Genomic DNA, 17,575 nt, shown 5'->3' with positions numbered 1-17,575 from the left:
CCTCAATGTGTAACTTGTTCAACTTCATACAAGTTTTTTAGAGTGAGGCTCAAATATACTTCTAGATTACTTCAAAGTCTAACAAGCATCCGAATACATGCTCATTCTGACGATAATGTGTCCTGGGCCAGAATGTGTAATGCAATTAAACATTCTATATTATCAGTTTCACAGAAATTAATGGATATTAACATGTCGATGTTTTAGTGCTAATGTTTTAGACAACCATATGAGGACCATTTTCATGATGGAAAAAAGAGGGAATTGAATGCTTTAGGTCTGAAAATGCAAGGAACACAACAGAGAAGGGATTTTCTAGGATCCCGAAGGTTGAGAAAACTTCAGGTCCTGACCACCTGGCGCAGGCCTGTAACCCTAGCAATTTGGAAGGCTGGTGGGCAGATCACCTGAGGTCAGGAGTTCCAGACCCACCTGGTCAACATGGTGAAACCCTGTCTCTACTAAAAATACAAAAATTAGTTGGGCATGGTGGCAGGTGCTTGTAATCCCAGCTACTTAGGAGGCTGAGGCAGGAGAATCGGTTGAACCCGGGAGGCAGAGGTTGTGGTGAGCCAAGATTACGCCATTGCACTTCAGCCTGGGCAATAGAGCGAGACTCCATCTCAAAAAAAAAACAACAAAAACAAAACAAAACTCATCTCTTTACTTCCTATCCCACTACCTGCCTACTTTTTTTGATTTATCTGTACTTGGTTATATATATGCATGCATATAAGCAGGCAGGGAATAAAGCAGACAGGAAAGCACATTCCAGGCTCTAGAATATCTAAGAAGGATGATCTAGTTACTCCCTATTATACCACCCTGTGTTAATTTCCTGTGTTGACCCTGTTATTGTCTGGAAATGTTATATAATCATAGCTTGTGTTTACTTATGCTTTCTTCTCACAATAACGTTTGCTCCATGAGATCTGGGACCTTTATATATCTTGACTACCATTATAATGACTGAATATTTGAGCAGAATCCAACGTTGACAGAGGAATGAACATGTATTGCAGTACCAGATAGAATTGTCCACACTCTAAAAAAAGAGAGAAATATACCAAAAAGACAGAGTCATGTTAGCAGAGTTGTAACCTTCACTCTTAAAGCAGAAATTTCTGTTTTGTGTTCTCTTTTGTGTACATGCACGTGTGTGTGCACATGTATATGTATGTGTGTATGATAGCAAGAGTGAGCAAGAGTGAGAGGAGTTGCGACCAGGGAATCAGGGGCAAGATGGGCTTACAAATGTGTGTGTGTAGGCAGAGAAGAGCAAGAAATCAACAACTTGCTCCTCACACCATTAGAAACTCCAGATGCTCATGAGCGAATGCAGGACCTGGCTGAGAGAAGATGATATCCTGAATCTAGGAAAGTGGCATAGGAAAGGATGAAATGAAGGAAGGAGAGACTGCACAGTTCAGATTGACAGGGCCTTGTCACTAGATGTAGGGAGAGAGAAGAGCCAAGGCAGTGCTCAAACCTCAAACTTGAGTGCCTGAGAATAGTCAGGCCATTCTGTGATATGGAGAATGTGTGGAGAAGCAGTTATGGGGGAAAAGAACCATGAGTTAAGTTTTGCTAGGTAGAATTTAATATGTTTTTAATAGTCCCAATGGAAATGTCAGTGGTCAATGAATTGATGGGTCTGAAATTAAGAGGGAAATTAAGTCTGGAGATATATATTTAGAGTCATCGGTAAATCTCTACCTTTACTTTTCTTAAAACCTCCAAATTTACCTGCCTTAAGTAGCTGTTGATTATTCCTTAAAACAGAGATGTAAAATGACTGCCCTAATATCAGCCCATATATTGCCTACCATAATAACTACCAAGAAGGAAAAATATTCTACAGTTATCAGTACATATTCAATGCAGCAGTACCCAATCACCAGTGGAGTGGAGTAAGGTTATGAAATTGCTTAGGTTTTATTCAATCTGTTTTATGTAGCCATGCTTGAGGACACAACAGGGAACCTGGAAGTTAATTTTAGACTACGATTCCAGTCCTCGGGGAAATCCTTACATCTCAGTGTGCTGTGAGCATCACCAGAATTCCTTCTTCTGGCCCTCTAGGAATTTGTCATAATGATGACTGTCTCTGAGTGGCAGGCAATGGAAAGTACTGGTTAAGTAGTAGATGCAGATTGTTTGGGTTTGAATCCTGGCTCCCTCATTTACTACTTATGTGACCTATTTACTGCCCATGCAGAGAGGATATATTAAGAGTGCACATCTCAGAGTGTTAATGTGGGAATTAAATACAATTAATACCATATAGTGCTGGAACAATGGCATACAAAATGTACTAAATAAGTGTTAGCTCTTATTTTTTAAAATGTCTATGTATTATCACTGCTGTACTTACACTACTATTCAATAAATACTGGTTGAATGAAAGTTTATACTGAGCTTTACTAGACCACTTTTGCAGAACTAAAAACAGTGATAGTAGCATTCAGTGGAAACCCTACATAATACCTGTGATGTTGCTGAATGGTGTGACATTATCCAAACATGGTACCTTGGCCTCTATATGATCAAATAAATAAAGCCAACTTTATACTGGGCTAGATTAGTAGTCGTGACTAGACCAAAAGAAATGTCACTGGACTCCCTGTTTTATGATTGCAAGAAATCTTGCTTCAGATGCCATTATTGGTTTCTAGTACACTTATGTCTGCCTTATTCACACATTGTGCATTAAAAGAAACAAATAGGTCAGGCACGGTGGCTCACGCCTGTAATCCCAGCACTTTGGGAGGCCAAGGTGGGTGGATCACGAGGTCAAGAGATCGAGACCATCCTGGCCAACATGGTGAAATCCCTGTCTCTACTAAAAACACAAAAATTAGCTGGGTGTGGTGGCATGTGCCTGTAATCCCAGTTACTTGGGAGGTTTAGGCAGGAGAATTACTTGAACCCAGGAGGCAGAGGTTGCAGTAAGCCGAGATTGTGCCACTGCACTCCAGCCTGGTGACAGAGCGAGACTCCATCTAAAAAAAAAAAAAAAGAAAGAAAGAAATAGAATATCAGAATTATTACTCTGTGTGTATTACATTCTTTATATAGAAAAGAAATAGAGGGGTGTGTGTGTGTGCATGCATCACATTTACACAATGAGTACTTCTGTGCAACTATTTCTGTTATATAAAGAACTAGGAAACAAAAAGGCTTTTAGAAGTTGTTGCACAGTGTACAATGGCAAACAAGGTGGACAGAAGTATAAAATTTCAAACAATGTAATAGAGATTTAACATAACAAAAATTGTAAAGATAAATCATGTATTAGTCTGTTCTCACATTGCTATAAAGAAATACTTGAGACTGGGTAGTTTATGAAGAAAAGAGGTTTAATTGGCTCACAGTTGTGCAGGCTGTACAGGAAGCATAGAGGCTTCTGCTTCTGTGGAGGCTGCAGGGAACTTTCAATCATGACTGAAAGCAAAGGGGGAAAGAGGCATCTCACATGGTGAGAGCAGGAGCAAGATGGGAGTGGTGCTATGGACTTTTAAACAACCAGATCTTGCGAGGACTCTCTCAGGAGAACAGTACCAAGGGGATGGTGGTAAACCATTCATGAAGGTGGTAAACCATGATCTAATCACCTCGCACTAGGCCCCACCTCCAACACTGGGAATTACAATTTGACATGAGATTTGGGTGGGGGACGCAGATCCAAACCATATCAACTTGGAAATTGAAAATGAAAGTCATCATTATCATTATACTTAGCCCTGTGATTACTAATGGCCAACAAGTATTGGGCACATACGTACTCTGTGCCAGGTACACTTGACACAAATTATCATCACAGCAAGTTCATCTCTTGCAATAACTGTATAGTAGGTGCTATTATTATCCCTGTTTTAGAGACGAGAAACCAAGAAACAGAGAAGATTGAAAAAACAATAATGATTTGCCCCACATTACATCAATATAGATCAGGGAAACTGAGACTTGACCCAGGGCACACTGACTCCAGAAACCATGCTTAACCAGCACGCCAATAGGACAGAATACTTCATAGTTCATGAATCTTCCTCAGGTCTGTTACCTTATCTTGTCTTCACAGTCAGCCTGTAGGGTAAGTGTTATCTCAGAGCATGTAAGTTGTACAAGCCCACACAGGTGACAGTGACAAGGCTCAGAGGAGAAGCCTAGTCTTCTTCTTTGAAATCTTATGCTCTTTCTTTCCATTGGAGTCTAGTCTAATAATGTTTGTGACAACTCTTAGGAGTTCATAAGTTGGTGAGGCACTCTTCATTCTGCAAGCAATAACTAAATGCAAATTGAAGATGTTCAACTAGTGAACACAGTGCGGAAAGGATGCTTGCTTACACATTGATCTGTTGAGCTGTAACCAAGGAGGGGATGACACATGGGAACTATTAGCAGAAGCATCTTTCTAAATTCATGATGTTAGTTAATGTTGCACAGTGCTGTTAAAAATAAAACTAGATTAGAATCAAAAGGCAAAGTTCTAGGTTTTCCAGCATTAGGAATCTCAACATCTAATGATTTCTGTATTAATAAAGGACAATATCTGACATCTTTACCTCAGAGATAGAGTGAAAATTAGATGATATACAACTACAAAAATCTGGCATTCATATACTACCAGACATATGATAAGCACACAGTAAATATTTGTGAAATAAACAAGTGAATAATTTGCTGATATGTAGAGCAGAATATGAATTTAAACGTACAGATAGTGTATACACATAAATACACAACTGACAAAGCACATTTGAATCATACCATACTCATTTATATACCTGTCACCGATGTTTTTCTTTCACAGACTTTCAAATTTATGTTTATGGATTTGAATCAAACTAAAAATGGTTTATGTTCATGGCCTTTCAGTCTTTTAACTTAATATTCTTGAATATTAAGAATATTCTTGAATATTCTTGAAGCAATCCTATGGGGGAAAATGTCGTATAGCAATTAGTCATTGCTAGTGTGTGTTACAAACATAAATTTATGTCACTTTGCCCAACTCAGGTATGCTGTCATCTCCCAGTTACACTCATTAATTCAATATATGTTTATTAAAGGCACAGAATGTGAAAGGTGCAATTCTATGAGTTTGGGGGACTCAAAGATCAATTAAATGTTAATGTTGCTCTTACATGTCTTACAGTCCAATAAGAGAGGTAAAGCATGCATCTAAAAATGATGTGAAGGAGAAGTAATTTGTGCCTTCAAATAGGTAGGGATAAAATGCACCAAGGATTCAGAAGTTGAAGAAGTTACTGCTAGCTGATGGGATCAAGGAAGAAGGAGCCTTTAAACTGGACAATTGGGTGGATAGTTTAATTTGTGGGGTTTCCAAAGAATAAGCAGAATGAGGTAACATCTGGAGCACAGGTAGGGAGATGTAGACGTGTATAGAGCAGTTCAGCTTTGCTGGAGCCTGAAAAAAGAATCGTGTATTCAAATGACCGGTTTGTGCAGAACTAAGGAATTCAGGATTTAAAACTTTCAGTGCCAAAACCAACAAAGTCCCAGGCATATGAAGATAAGCTGGTCATCCTAGTGTGTGTTCAGGTACAGCTCCTAATTACTGATTATTGTGGGACATTAGCTGATAAAAGATATTTAGCTGTGACATTCAAAAAATTTCAGCATTTTAATACATAAAGTTTACATCTTTAACCACAAGCCATTCCCCTTATTTTAAGCTACATCTGTCTTTGAAAATTTATTCTCTTTTATTTTCTTAAATTTCAGCACTTTCAGATGCTATCCTCCATTTCCTCAATCATCAAATAAAGACATGTTGGTGTAGCTCTAGCTTCCTCTGCAAGAGAGACAGCTCAGGATGTTAGAGATTGAATTCCACCACAGAATTTGTCATTGGAAAACTGAGTTCAGATTTCTGTACTCAGGTTGACCTTCCACAAGTCATAGTCTCTCTTGGCCTCAGGTTCTTTGTCTTTATGATTACATAGAAGGTATTTAACTGCAGAAAATGTTAGGCAGCTACGTGTCTACTAATATTCAAAAGCACATAAGTATCTCCTGAAATGAATGCAGAATTGGGACTAGAAATTTGTAAGCCACATGTCAAGGTAGATGGCAGGCAGAGTTGGAAGATCCGCATGTGATAGTGGCAAGGGTAAAGAGAGGGTAATCAAGCAGAGTTACGTACGGAACTTCCACACTGGCACAGGAAAAGAACACTGGAGTCATTGCAAAAGGCATAAGCAAGCCATCATCTGAAATTTATGACAGCTGTCACAGGCTCAATGGGATTGGTGATTCAGAATAGGCTCACTTGGATTTTCTATTCCTCTCTTGATAAGGGGCACAATTATGTACTACATTGGCAGCCAGGGATGAGACACAGGCACAGCCTCTTTTGTAAATTAGTCTTTTTGAAGTCTTATTGTTAAATATAGCAAAAATGTAGAAAACACCAATAACAAATGTCAGTTTAATGAATAGTAATGTGACCACCTAGGAAAACTACTGCCCCTATCAGGAGTTAGAACTTTGCTGGCCATGATGAAACTTTCTGGTGTCGCTTCCTAAAGAGTAACCACCATCCTGACTTTTTTGGTAATCATTTTCCTACTTTTATTTAGAATTTTATCAACCAAATGATATGTATATGTGAAAATATAGAGTAATGACTTTTTATTGTTATTAAAATCTTTTTAAATCTGTAGACTTCCTCTTCATCTTCTCTCTCTCTTTCTCTTTTTATCTCTGAAACTGGAATATGCACCTGTCTATGTAGTGTTGCTCACAGTCTGAATTTAGCTGATTGCATCCCCATGGTTTAGCTTAATATGCTCCTCTGTTCTCTGCATTTGCTGACATTTGCTCACATTTGAAAAGGTTAATTTAAGGGCCGTGTAATTTTTCTGTCTCACGTGGCACATATTGTACACTTATCTCATGTGTGTGTGAGTGTGTCATGCTAGACACCATTCATTCACAGTACTTAGATCCTTGAATGAATTAAGGACTGCTGGCATAACAGTCTATCATTTAATCTTCAATTATTAGTCAGAATAATTCTATAAAGAGAAACTCCCTCTCATCTACTCTTTCGCTACTCAGTAGTACAGTTTATATGGAAAAAGCAAGAAAAATGTTGGATTCCTTCCTTTCACTTGCCAGTTTAGCCTCTTATACGTAGTCTAGATCTTGACAAATGTGTCCTATTTTGAATGCCAATAAATTTGTGTGGAGTAAACTCACACAAATTAAAGGCATTTAAAATAAGTAACTATATCTTGAAATACACACACGACGTATGTTTTTACATTTTGATGAGTTTATTTTCTAAGGATACTTGGAAAGATAGTCCTTCATTCCCTACTTATTTTTTATCCCGTATTATTATTGCCCAAGACAGATAATATCTGCTCTATTTGCATTTTCAGGGCAGTGTTCAAATGAATGCTTTTGTCCCTGTCTACTTCTAACTTTATGCTCCAATGCAAGATTTAGTTATTGGAAAACTTAACCATCATATTCTAATGAAATTTAGAGAACTCTGGAATTATGAATCTCCCTTTTCCAAGTCACTCTTCAGTTCTATAGGATGAGTCCATTAGAAGCAGAAGGTAGAATCTCTCCAGGGTAAATGGGCCAAGGGCAGCATTTGATACATGACTGGAAAAGCTGCTCTTGCTTCCTGAGATAGAAACACAAGAATAGAGGGATTAGGAATGAATAAAGAAAACAGCCAGGAGGAGCTGCTGAAGGGTGAGCTTCTATTTGAACTTGCTTACTTCCCTAGAATGTTCATTCTTTACTTTTTGATAAATAAGAAAATATTTTTAAAGCTATGATTGTTTCATTGTTCTTTAAATGCAAACTGCATTTACAGAGAAGAAAGCTCCAATAAGAACCAGTTTTGATAATTAAATTTCTTACTTGGCTTTCAAAACCTATCACACAAGAGAGTTTTATCAGTGGAAAAAGCAAACATTTTCATTGATAGAAGGGTAAGCCATCTTTGCCTTACTGCACTCTAATTCCTTGATCTGACTTTTAAAAAAATACAGAGTATGGGCTGGGTGCGTTGGCTCACGCCTGTAATCCCAGCACCTTGGGAGGCTGAAGCAGGCAGATCACGAGGTCAGGAGATCGAGACCATCCTGGCTAACATGGTGAAACCCCGTCTCTACTAAAAATACAAAAAATTAGCCAGGCATGGTGGCACACACCTGTAATCCCAGCTACTCAGGAAGCTCAGGCAGAAGAATCGCTTGAACCTGGGAGGCAGAGGTTCCAGTGAGCCAAAGTGGCACCACTGCACTCCACCCTGGGCAACAGAGCAAGACTCTGTCTCAAAAAAATAAAATAAAATAAAATAAAATACAGAGTACGAACATCTGAGAATCAATAATTCTTCCACAACTCAGCAATTTAGAATCCTTCAAAGAAATAGTCAATGTTTGCTTTGAGGATGTGAACTCTAGCATGAGAATACTTCATGGGAAGTGATATAGAGGCTTAGAGAAGTTAAAACTTTCAAAAGCATCAGACATTTATGTTTTTCAGTTGCACCTGAGAAGAAGGAGATTGCTTATGTTTGTGGCCACCATGAATTTTTATAAAGGCCACTTCAAATACCTTTTTGAAAACATTCTTTCCATAGAGGAATCAAGTCCTAAAATTAATATCTCCTACAAGTGGTTTCTAATTTGCTAGAAGTCCTGGAGAACTTTTTTTCACACACACTGTTCCCAATTATGATGCCACTTTCATGTAGGTCTCTCAGCTTGGCTTTCGTCCAGGCTGTTAGGTGAAATTAGGCCCAGAAAATCGGATTATTACATCCCAAGGGAAACAACTGATAAGCAGCAGATGATTGTTCATCTCCTTGCTACTTGCTGGTGTTGAGGTGTTGCTGGTTGCAAAGTCAATTTGTTAACAATTAGTGCTCATTAGAATCATTTCCTGTTATCGATTCTAAACATGTGACAAAGCACTTTTAGGAAACTGGACCCCAAAACGTAGCTATTCATCAGTGATGAGCAATTAAAAATCTCAAGATCCAGTGTAATTCCTAACCAGAGTCATCAGTTTCCAAGTAATTATTTTTGCTTTGGAACCCACCTGCTATCCTGTCCAGTTTAAAGATGTGCTGGAACAAGGACATACTTCTTAATTAGCAGAGGGTGTGGATAAGTCAGTGTGGGAACAAAAGGAATTTTCTTTTATTATCTGCTTTAGCTGTTTGTAGTATATCTTTAAGGGACAAAAACTGCCAGCTTGCAATACAACACATGTATTTGCAAGAGTGTGAAATGAAATGCGTTACTTCTGTTATCTAAACATCTAAGCTTAGTTTTTAAGTCTCTGTTCACCTTTGATCATTATGAACTCTAAATATAGAATCATAAATGGAGTCATTGTGCATTACATTCAAGTTTAACTATTGCCAATATGAGCTTTGTAAAATATTATATATGACTTTAATAAAATTAGCATAAATACTATAAGCATTTGAAATTTTTCTTAGAAAAGGCATTGTATTGATCTACTTTTTGAATACAAATCTACATGCGTTATATGCTACAAATATATACTCAATAGATGGGCCTTCATTATCTAATTAAAATATTAATTATCTGTACAAGTATCATCTGCTAATACTTGCTAAATATTCTTTAGAATTAAGAGAATATCCCTTATTTCCTCCTTAGTAAGTAATGGTCTTTACATATGAACTATTCAGTTATTTTTGTAGTATCAGAATTAAAACTGAATGATGCCCCTGCCTTCTCTTCCTTTTCCATGTCACCCCCCCAAATTTCCTTTGCTTCTGTGTTTATTTTATAAATGTAAATAATTATCCCTACTCATTTTCCCCTAGGTTTAATAATGCTAAAAATATTTCTCCTTCTTGTTGCAGAGCATGGATATGTAAACTAAGTATATTTCTGTTTCTGAATTTCTTATTCCCATATTAAAAGCTTATATCAATGGAGAAATTAAGTGTATGTTTTTTTTTAAATGCCCTATATGCAACCCCTCTATCCTTAATAAACAGAGATGGTATTGACATAAGTGAATTTTGTTTAACCACACTACATTTGCTTCTTAATTAGTGAATATTCATCTGTCATCAGCAGCAGCTATGACACCCCTCCCTGCTAACATGTTCTGTCATAAATAATCAATGAGGCACTATTAATATTCATGAGCTGGAATCTGTGTAGTCATGTGCACTGATGCAGAGACCGGGGAGTGTTGCCATGAACTGACTGGAAACTCTGTGTGTGTATCCGTGAGTGCAAGATACTTAGGGAAAGCGAAGAAGAGCATGCTGCTACACACCACTCTGGCTTACGCTTCCAGCTAACAGCGGTTTGTCTGTGTTTCTGGACTGAAGTGACTGATGAAAAACAGTAGTCAAGTCTGGAGGGTGATTCCCTTTCAGTTCACTTGCCTTTCAGTTCTGGGGAAATTAGAAGATTTGCTCTCTCTCTCTGCTTCTTAGAATGGGCTGCAATTTGTGCACTTTTCAGAAAAGAGAGGAACACTACAAACTGCTGTATGAAGTTTCCCAGGTGAGTGCAGGGTCTGATACCAGCAACTAAGAGCCAGGCTTTGTGTTTGTCTGAAAGACGGTAAATGAATTCTGGCTAGCTTTATTTTTTCTTTCAGTACATTTCAGAATTGAGGGCAGACTTGCTGGTTTGGGGCTTTTAATTTTGGTTTTGGGTGGCAGTTTTCAGCTTCCTTGCCACTCCCCCTTCAGATGACTTCCTGTGGGATTCTTTTTAACATTTTGTGTATCTACTGCCAAGATGTCAGTCACATAACAGGAGTAGCACTGAGATCCATGTCTGTAATATTTTGAGATATCTCTTTCATTTTGGAATACTGTTGACATTTGAAAATCAATTGTATCATTGTCTGCATAAATATTGGGGTTTAATGGGTCTATGATCTCAGTTATTTTCAATAGACAGGAGAAGTTTCCTGCCAAATCTTGTTAGCCATAGGAAATTATTGGATGAATTGAGAATTTGTGCTTTGGTTTAAGAGGAAGACCTAGTAATTTTGTATTACATGAGGAAAAAATATGTGCTATGTCCTGGCTGAAACAGGAGATAAAGAAATTCTCTTACTACTTGTTCTTGGATCCTTTTTATAAGGTTTTTGTTTGTTTAGCACTAGAAATTAATTTTGAGAGCTTATTACAACAACTGTAGGTGACCTAGAAAAAAGTGTATAAATTTAGATGTCTCTTTTATGTGTATCTGAGGGCTTTTAGGAATACAAATAAGAAAACTAGATCCTGAGCCTTTATAGTTTTAACAGAATTTTCTTAACTTACTGTTTTATTGGGGGAGGTTCCCCTGGGAGTGTATGCTCAAGTTCGAATTTCTTATCTAGCAAAATAAAGTTTATTTCTCCCTTCTTCCAGTTTGTCCCAAAGGTGACACAGTGCTACATTTGTTCTTAGACAAGATTGCTGATGAAAGACGATGCTTGGGATGTTGGTGGCCCATGGCACAGCAGTAGCCAAGTGCCCACTGACTGCTGGCTCCCTCAGATTTCCCCCTGACGTGATTCATTTCACAGTGGGCTAATTACAAAGTGGATTTGCTACACATGAAACAGCCTCCTCAGTTGCAATGTTAATGCACATTTTCATGGTAATGTGATCAGAGGCTCATTAGCCAGTTTCCAAAATGATCTTCTGCATTAATTAAATATAAAAATGACTGCTTTATCACCATAGAGAGGAAAAAGAAGATTAACATTGTTAATTACACCAGAGGCAATACCTTTTGCTTCATTTTTTAATACAAACTTGCAAGGATAGGCTAAAATAATATTCTTTTCCTAGATGAGCTCTCATCCACTTTGACTCATGAAAACAGTCTCTAGGTGGAACACTTTCCTTAGTTTGGTTGTTAGAGTTTGAGTTCTAGTATTGTTTCTCTTTGGGTGGTGGAGGAGCAGAGGAGTGGATTCATCAATCTTTTTATTTAATCTGAATTACTAAATTTATATAAAAGTATAATATGGAGAGCGTGGTAGGTGGCATCCTCCCTGATCATGCCTAGGTTAAGCTGTTTATATTCTACTAAGAAATCCAGCAGGATTACTGCAGCCAGAAAGGACCACTGTATTTGCTAAGAAGCAGGAGCCTTTGTTATGGATTTTTAAAATGCTTGTCTGTGAGTTTTGCCTTCAAGTGCTTCCTAAATCTTGAGAAAATAGATAAGCCTTGCTCTTTATTGCCTCTACCTGTACTCCTCCATATATTTATTTTATTTTCTCTACTCCTGAGTTGCAGTACTTATGATCTTTAATAAAGCGTGTGAAAAATGAAGTATTAGCTTCCATTTAACTGCTTTTATTAGATAAGCTAAAGCCCCAGCTTAAAGGTCTTGCATGTGTTTTCCAAGGGGAGCCCTCCTACAGTTTGTCCCCAGCTTTGCCTTCTATTTTATTGAGTTAATGGAATAGATAAGATATCAAAGGAAACCAGTGATAGGCTCATATAATACGCTGGAGCCCCGTGTGGTGCTGCAAACTAGTTTCTATTTTTATTTGGAGGAAAGGCAGCTCAGAGCACACATGAAAGTGAACATGTTCTTAACCAGGTGTTCAGGAGGGCACATAGCTTCCCCCATAAGAGAGGATACTATTTACAAAAGTGACTTGTGATTGGAAGCCTATTTCTAGCTGTATATTAAAATAAACTTTCTGGCACATACACTAACACCTGATTGCCCAAATCATATTTATTTAAAGAATTGTAATTCTCAGATCATTTGCCTTTTTGCTTCTTTTGTTACTATTCCTTATGAGCTAAGGCAAAATAAAGTTTACCAGGAGATGTGAAAATTTAAGATTAGCAGCAATCACGAAACATATGATCAACAGGAAAAATGTTTAATTCTTTATAATAGAATCATTATGATATTGAACTTTTCCACGTTTTCTTTCTAGATTTAGTGACCTGATAATACAGGACACATAGAATGCAGTTTCTAGTTTATAACTGCAGTAAACAAACCAAATGTGCTCGCTGAGGAGTCCAGTAAAACAATCAGAATGGTGCGCTTAGGTGTGAAATGAGGTCAAGTTTATATTTTGTTGATATTTTTTGCTCCTCTGGAGGAGCTAAGACTTTCAATTGGCACAAGAGATGGAATGTCACCTCAAGAAAATTATTTTCAACTGGAGTTGGGCCAATCAGGCTCCAGTATGCACACAGATACAAGAATCTAGGGTTTGGGTGGACCCAGTAACCTTCACACCATGCGGTTTCCATGCATCTTTATGCACCTATTAACTTTTATATGTGCCAGGGACACAGTTTTTATCTGCAGTGATTTATTTTATTCAAAGTAAGTTATTTATTAACCTCTTATGAATTAATAAAGGAGTAATAGGATCAATGTCCTTCTATTGACACAAACTGAACTGCCTGTTTCTTATTAATTTGATTAAATACCCATCTGGACCAAGAGAGCTACAATAGCTTGTTAGGTATTTCTGACCTAATAACAGATTTATTTCTGAGTAAGATTATATAATAATACTTAAATCTAATGACATTTAAGCTTGATTTTTTCACATATGAATCCAGTGTAACTTTTTGATTGATTACGTGATGGTGATTATTGATGGGATATTCATTGGTGTCCAATAATGTGTTAAAATTGGGAGCAAATATTTAGAAGACCATACTGTTAACAAGAAGCTGTTTATAGGATTTCATTTAAGTCTCATATTGTGATATGCAAGATTCTGTTCTTATTCACTTCCCACATCAGGGTAAAGAAATTAATTTGCCTTCAATCTCAGGAAAACCAGAAGTAGACTAACACTAGTTCTCAGGCAATGTCACTGCTGTGACTGCTGTTCTCTTCTAAGTGGATACTGTAGCACAACAGAGAGTACATTTATTAATTTGAATGGTTTGGCACAGCTAAGAGGTCTCCCCACCACCTGCATCTGTGAATTAGTAACATAAACTGAAACAGAACCTGCATTGAAAGTAACAATATTGGCAGCAGCCGACAATGAGAACTTAGAATATTCAGACACTGTGCTAAGCACTTTTCCCTAAGCATCATCTTATTTAATCATCACAATATACCATGAAATAGTTACAGGATCCCTTCCCATAGTTTTTAAATATGCTAAAGTCTCCTCTATTCTAGAATGTTTCTTGGATCTCATATAATCTCCCTTCTTTGGGTGCTGTCCTAGATCTTTCAGAAATTTATTTTGTCTCATACTATGTAACCCCTACTCATAGTCTCTTCACATTTTCCCCCAGACTTTATCCCTTTCCCATGTTCCTTAGCGCCAGTGAAGGTCTCACCCTCCCTTTTGCTTTCAACAAAACTCAAAACCACTGAATGAAAAGGGCCACTTCTGCCTTCTCCACTCACACAGTGGCTCCCCTGGCTCTCTTATTTGTGCACATTCCCAGCATCAATTCCTGCCTTCCCACAATCACAACTCCTTTGATTAACTCTCTCTGATACCGTAAGAATTTTCCTTCTTAGAATTTGTCATTGTGTCACTCCACCCTGATGGCTGCTGCTGGAATAATTTTCTAGAAAATGTTTAATGGCTCCCAATTACTATAAAATGAAGTAAACATTTCTTATTCCGGTATAAGGCCCTCTTGAGCTGCTTCTAGGTTTCTTTCCAATTGTCTCTCTTCCTATTCTTCCTCTAATGCAATTTGTAATTGCTCCAGACTCTACTTTTTGCTTCTCTTAAGGTAGGCCTCCCAATTTGGACCCTTGTAACTTACTTCCACTTTTCTTCAGCCTCTGTGGAATACACCTTGTAATCATCTCTGCCACTATTTTCTTCTATCACTAGTTATTCAAATGTCTCCTTGTGCAGAGAAATTTCTGCAATTATTGTTCTTTTTTTGAAAAAAATTAATCTCTCCCACCTTCGGACTCCTTTTCATGTTTGCCTGCCTGGTATTATAGTCAATTCTGTATGAGTGAATTATAAGCATCTGGAGGGCAGGCCAGGTGCTTGTTTGTCCTTTCACCTTCACTCTCACAGCAGATCCTCATTAGGACTCACCAGGATGCCCTGCTCATCTGCAGCCTCTTTAGAATTAAACTACCCCATCCACACCTGCTGGCGAAGGCCCATATCACTCTGTCTTCCTCTCTACTTTATATCTAACAGCTGATTAAACCAGGGACAAGCACCTTGTGCATAAAGTTGAGGGTTCAGTTAGGTTTTTTCAGTCTCAGAAATTTATATTGGGAAGTAGGACACTAGTAATGGGGCAAGGGTACAAAGGAATGTTGGTGGGGAAGCTTGGGGGTTTGTGTTCCACCATATCTATGAGGATCTGACCTACCAAGAGAATCAGAGACATCTAAGAAATGAAACAGATGGGTCATGAGAAAGGCTAAGAAATAAATAGCAAGTCCTCAGAATGGCTTTATTTCCCCAGTTCCAATACCTTCCTATGATAAACCTCCATTTTATTTGCTAGAATGAGGTGTCCGTTCCTTAAAATCAGAATAACAAGTGAGGATGCACTATAGTAATGGCTTGCTTTTATCAACTACTCAGCAGATGTCTTAAACTCTAGACATGTGGTTCAGTTAAAAAACTTTGGGTAAGCTCTGATTGCTTAATATGCGCCAAGCCCTGGACTTTGCCGTGTGATAGTCCTTGCTTTTGAGAAATGCACAGTCTGGTAGCATAAGAGAGGCATAAGCAGAGAATGTTCAATTTAACCTGGTAAATATTGAATCAACAGAGATATTGCCAGACAGCTATGGAAATGCAAAGGTGCTGCTCAGCATGATGGGAGCTTGGGGAGTGGGGGAGAAGGGAGGAGAAACTAAAATGATGAAAGGGTTTTTAAAAAGCCAGTGGAGGTGGTAAACAGGCAGTAGATGTCAGTGGATTGGGAGTTGGAAACTATAAGCAATAGGTATCGCTAAATGCTAAAGTAAGAGGAAGACTCCCTGGGTATGGCCTGACAGTGCTCAAGACAGACCCTAAAGAATTTCCCATCTTCCAATTTTCTGTTCATTTTTTTAAGAGAAAGAGAACTGTGATAAGAGTTCAATTGTAGATTTGGTTATGGTGTGTGTTTGGGGCCAATTGGGCTTGATTTGGGGATGGTGCACTACAGCAAGACTACAACAAGTGAAACCAACCAGGAGGCTGCTGAAAAGCCTAAGTTAGTGGTCAAAAGAATGTAAAAGGAGAACAAAAGTGAGGCCTACTAGGAGGTAATTTCAATAGGTATGTGGCTCTTGAGACTGGGTTGATGTCATGAAGTTTACAGAGAGAAGAAATAAAAGAAGGGAAGAGTGTTCTGAAAAGGAAGAGGAGATTGTTGATTTCATTTGCAGGATATCTAAGCAATGTCCAGGGACGGTGGAATAGTGAATATTCAAAACTAAAACTTGGCATATATGTGTCTGTTGGATGAGATCACCCAGGCAGATGTGATAAGTAAGGAGAACCAAAAAGTGAGGAGAGGTATAAGCACTGAGAAACAGGCCAATAAGAAGAAAGAAAAGGAAAAGACTGATATTGTTACAGAGTAGGAAGGAAAATAAGCAGAAAGTTATGGAAGTCAAGAGGAGAGAGACTTAAAATCAGAGTGGCCAGTGTGGTCAATTGCATTCGAGTGTGTAATAAGAACCGAGTGTCTTTGGATTTGAAAATATGCTATGTGCTACTCAGATGCCTCTTTAGAACAGACTTGTTCCAGCTGCTGGGCATGCTGTCAGCAAAGCCCTTTAATTTTCGGCTCCACTTTAACTGTCTTAGCTGCAGAAAATCCTTCACCCAACGTCATTCCCCTTCCTGGAAGGTGAATATCCAAGTATATACAGGTCTGGCCATCTTCTGCCCCAAGCCTGACTTGGGACACTCTGAAAGGCAATTTGAGCTTAAGAGCTCCCTGTAGCTGGTATTGGGCCTCACAGTTCACTCCTTCTGCCCAATCCTGGTTCCTTCCTGTCCCTTCCACAAAGGGAACACTCCTTAGTAAACATCTTGCACAGTACATTATAATCACTATATTCTCAGCATTGGCTTACTGGAGAGCCTAACCTGGTGATGATCACAGAGCATTTCAGTGCAGAAATGTGGAAAAATAATCCAAAAAGTGTTGGATTGAAAGAAGAGACTGAACTTTCAAAAACTTTAGATATGACAGATTGTCAAAAATGAAGTTACTGCTATCACTGGAGTAAAGCTTTCTTGTCCCTTTTTGTTAAATGCAAAATTACTTAAAATTGTGAAATGAAAAATGAAAGTTATCACTACCTTTCCTTTAAAAAGTAAGATAAGTTGATTTTACATCTTGAGCTATGATGTTCAGAGAGTGATGATAATATAGTGATTAAAAAATAAATCAGGTACATTTAGCTAGAATGTTCCTTATTCAAGACCTTTGAAGAAAATCTTAAATGTCAGAGTGGTTTTGATATGCAAAAGACCTTTTATAAAAATAAATATTTTAATGATTATAATTAATTTAGGTAGGTTTAATAAGTGAAGTGCCCTTCCATCATAGGAAGATCAAAATATCATATATTTTATTAAAAATATA

The 17,575-nt window shown here is 37.9% G+C and overlaps 1 protein-coding gene across 2 annotated transcripts in view; it reads left to right on the top strand.

The window, feature by feature from the left end:
- The window catches only part of PDZRN4 (PDZ domain containing ring finger 4), a 386,971-nt gene that overhangs the window by 238,964 nt on the left and 130,432 nt on the right, over window positions 1-17,575 (top strand). The window contains exon 1 of one of the 2 annotated variants that reach the window (XM_004052967.4): window positions 10,279-10,553. The exons of the other annotated variant lie outside the window; for it this stretch is intronic. Within the exon in view, the coding sequence (XP_004053015.1) occupies window positions 10,485-10,553 (69 nt within the window). The 5' untranslated portion in view covers window positions 10,279-10,484. Of the gene's footprint in view, window positions 1-10,278; window positions 10,554-17,575 lie in introns of those variants that run through there. 2 annotated transcript variants of the gene reach the window in all.

This window comes from Gorilla gorilla, chromosome 10 (genome assembly GCF_029281585.2).
Source record: "Gorilla gorilla gorilla isolate KB3781 chromosome 10, NHGRI_mGorGor1-v2.1_pri, whole genome shotgun sequence".
In the NCBI taxonomy this organism is placed as follows: Eukaryota; Metazoa; Chordata; class Mammalia; order Primates; family Hominidae; genus Gorilla; species Gorilla gorilla.
Note: the sequence above shows the minus strand (reverse complement) of the source record. Positions and strands in the feature narration are given on the sequence as shown.